The following is a 2500-nucleotide window of genomic DNA, read 5'->3' as shown; positions in this document are numbered from 1 at the left end:
ATTTTGTCAGTAACGTTGTCATCTTTTGAAATATTTATGCCATTCATTTCAGATAATTAATTAATGGAAATAAATAAGGACGCTTTCCTGGTGATAGTCACTGCCTTATTGCATCAAGTGACAAAAATGACTCATATTGCTTGCCATGTTGACATTTATAGCTTGCAAGCAGACCTCTATCTTCACGCTCCATTTAATTAACATTATATCGATTTTATTATAATTGTTCCTTGAAAAAGTCAACCATTAATGTCTTTAAGAGCAAAGTATAAAAAGTAAGTGGCTATTTCTTGACAATTTTATGATAATGTTAATGAAAAGTGCTGATGCTTACGTTTTCTTTAAGTCATCCCGCTAAAAAAAAAAAAAAAAAAAAAAAAAAAAAATGAACACCGTTTTCTTTCTTTTTTTCTTTTTGCAACGTAAACGTGCACTCACAGTACCGTTTGAAACACCATTATCCATTAACTCTTTGCACACCTCGTATCTCCACCTCCTTTCTGACCTCCTCATGAATCTCTGGCTTCGAGCTTGTCGAAAGAATTGACATTCCCCATAAATTAATTAAACGAGAATCTTGTGAAGAAGTAAAGCACTTGAGCGCTGAAGCCATAAAGGAAATTTGTTTCGTACATTCAAAGGCAACTGAAGACAGACAGACAGACAGACAGACAGACACTTGAGAGAATGGGCGTTGTTTATGATGATGGAGCTTCCTGTTCTGAATGAACATTCCTCGAAGCTCCGAACAGCCAATCCCCAGTAATGAGTCGTTTATCTTAATACTTTTGCAGAATTAAGTTTATGGAAATACCACGTTGATACTTTTAAGGAAAATGTCAGGGACAGTTAATGTAGAGATGTGACTGATAATTCATGCAGGATGTAATTGCCTGGAGAATCATTGAACCAAGAAAGATAATAAAATATAATCATAAATAAATGAATTATATGCAAGTGAACAAGAAACCAGTACACCTAACCCCCCCCCCCTCTTTCCCTATGCAAGCATATCACTAAATAAGACAATGATAAACAAACACATTTATATATTTCTTTTCATATATATTCCACGTTAAAATATAAAGACATATCAAGACAATAAAAGCTAAGCTATTGTAAAACTAGCTTGGTTAAACATGGCGACGTTGTCATTCGTAGCTTTTTGCAGCAAAAACCTATCCGCGTATTTGATAATGGCCTAAAATATAAACTTTATTTTCAAAAGTGTTTAATTGTTTTTCTTTTGAATTACTTAGGGATTTCTTAATTGATGTGAAACCGGGGGGAGGGGGAGGCAGTGACCTTCTGAAACTGTGTGCATTCGTATAGGAGTGCATATTTGCGTGTGTTTTGTGTGTGTGTGTGCGTGTGTGCGTGGGTGCGTGCGTGCGTGTGTGTGTGTGTGTGAGTGCGTGTGTGTGTATGTGTGTGTTTGTGCGTGTGTTTGTGCGTGCGTGTGTGTGAGTATGTGTTGTATGTGTGTGTGTGTATAAGCGAGTGTGTGTGAGTTTTCATACACCCCCACGTGCAAAAACACATAATTGCACCGGACCATAAACCGATTTACACTCGGAACTGGTTCGACACTCAAAAACCTTCGCGCGGCCGACTATCTGCTTCTCCCTCAGGTCAGGAAGCCGAATTAAATTGAATCAGGTCCTATATACATTAACATAATACGAAAACAACTCCATACATCGATTACGAATCAACATTGTATCGATACCTTATGGATAAGAAAGAATAAGATAAATAAGATACCCAATATTACACATTTATTCCCCTTGTTTACTATACATTTTATTTTTTTTATTTTTTTATCTTTAAGTTCCGGGTAATGGCAGTTCTCAAAGTTCTTGACGTGGGGCGGTATTAGATCTAACAGCTAACCTCTGCCCTTAGAAAACAAGACAGACGCCATCTCATTAACTTCACATTATCTTGTCACATTGCACACGAAGCAACACGCAATGGCTTTTAACTAGAGAGTGGCTGAACTGCGGATTGAGGTCTCTCGGAACTTGTAATTTCATTATAGTCAATAAACTTGCAAGACAGGATACAGTACACTTCAACTCCCCCTGCAACTGGACATTTCACATAGGAGCGGTTTAGTGTATTTTTTTAAGATGAATTTATATTTTCTGTTTTCTGTTTTAGTCGATATTTTAGGTTGATGAATACATAAAATATTTGTCACTTATAAGTATGAAAAGTGAGGACAAGATCGATCGTGAAATAGGTTATTCTTTCAAGCTATGTTACTATAAACATAATCTATAATACACACACACACACACACACACGTGCGCGCGTGCACTCTCTCACTCTCTCTCTCTCTCTCTCTCTCTCTCTCTCTCTCTCTCTCTCTTCGTCACCCATTCATCCATGACTCAATTTCTCTCCTCCCCCTACAGGCGTATCAACGTGACCAACTTCGGGCCCCGTGAGGCGTGTCTGGCGCCCCTGGAGGAGCAAAGGACCTTCATTATCCTCG

General features: G+C 37.9%; 1 protein-coding gene across 6 annotated transcripts in view; it reads left to right on the top strand.

Moving 5' to 3' along the window:
- LOC122258568 (uncharacterized) overlaps positions 1-2500 on the top strand; it is a 437965-nt gene that overhangs the window by 288416 nt on the left and 147049 nt on the right. For all 6 annotated transcript variants that reach the window (XM_086552128.1, XM_086552122.1, XM_086552124.1 and 3 more), the window contains exon 5: positions 2421-2500. This exon is cut by the window's right edge and continues 105 nt beyond it. In XM_086552128.1, the coding sequence (XP_086408254.1) occupies positions 2421-2500 (80 nt within the window). The remainder of the gene's footprint in view (positions 1-2420) is intronic.

Source organism: Penaeus japonicus, unplaced genomic scaffold, assembly GCF_977035675.1.
Source record: "Penaeus japonicus unplaced genomic scaffold, GWHDUDI00000001_assembly GWHDUDI00000026, whole genome shotgun sequence".
Lineage (NCBI taxonomy): Eukaryota > Metazoa > Arthropoda > Malacostraca > Decapoda > Penaeidae > Penaeus > Penaeus japonicus.
This window is presented reverse-complemented; position numbering and strand designations above follow the sequence as displayed.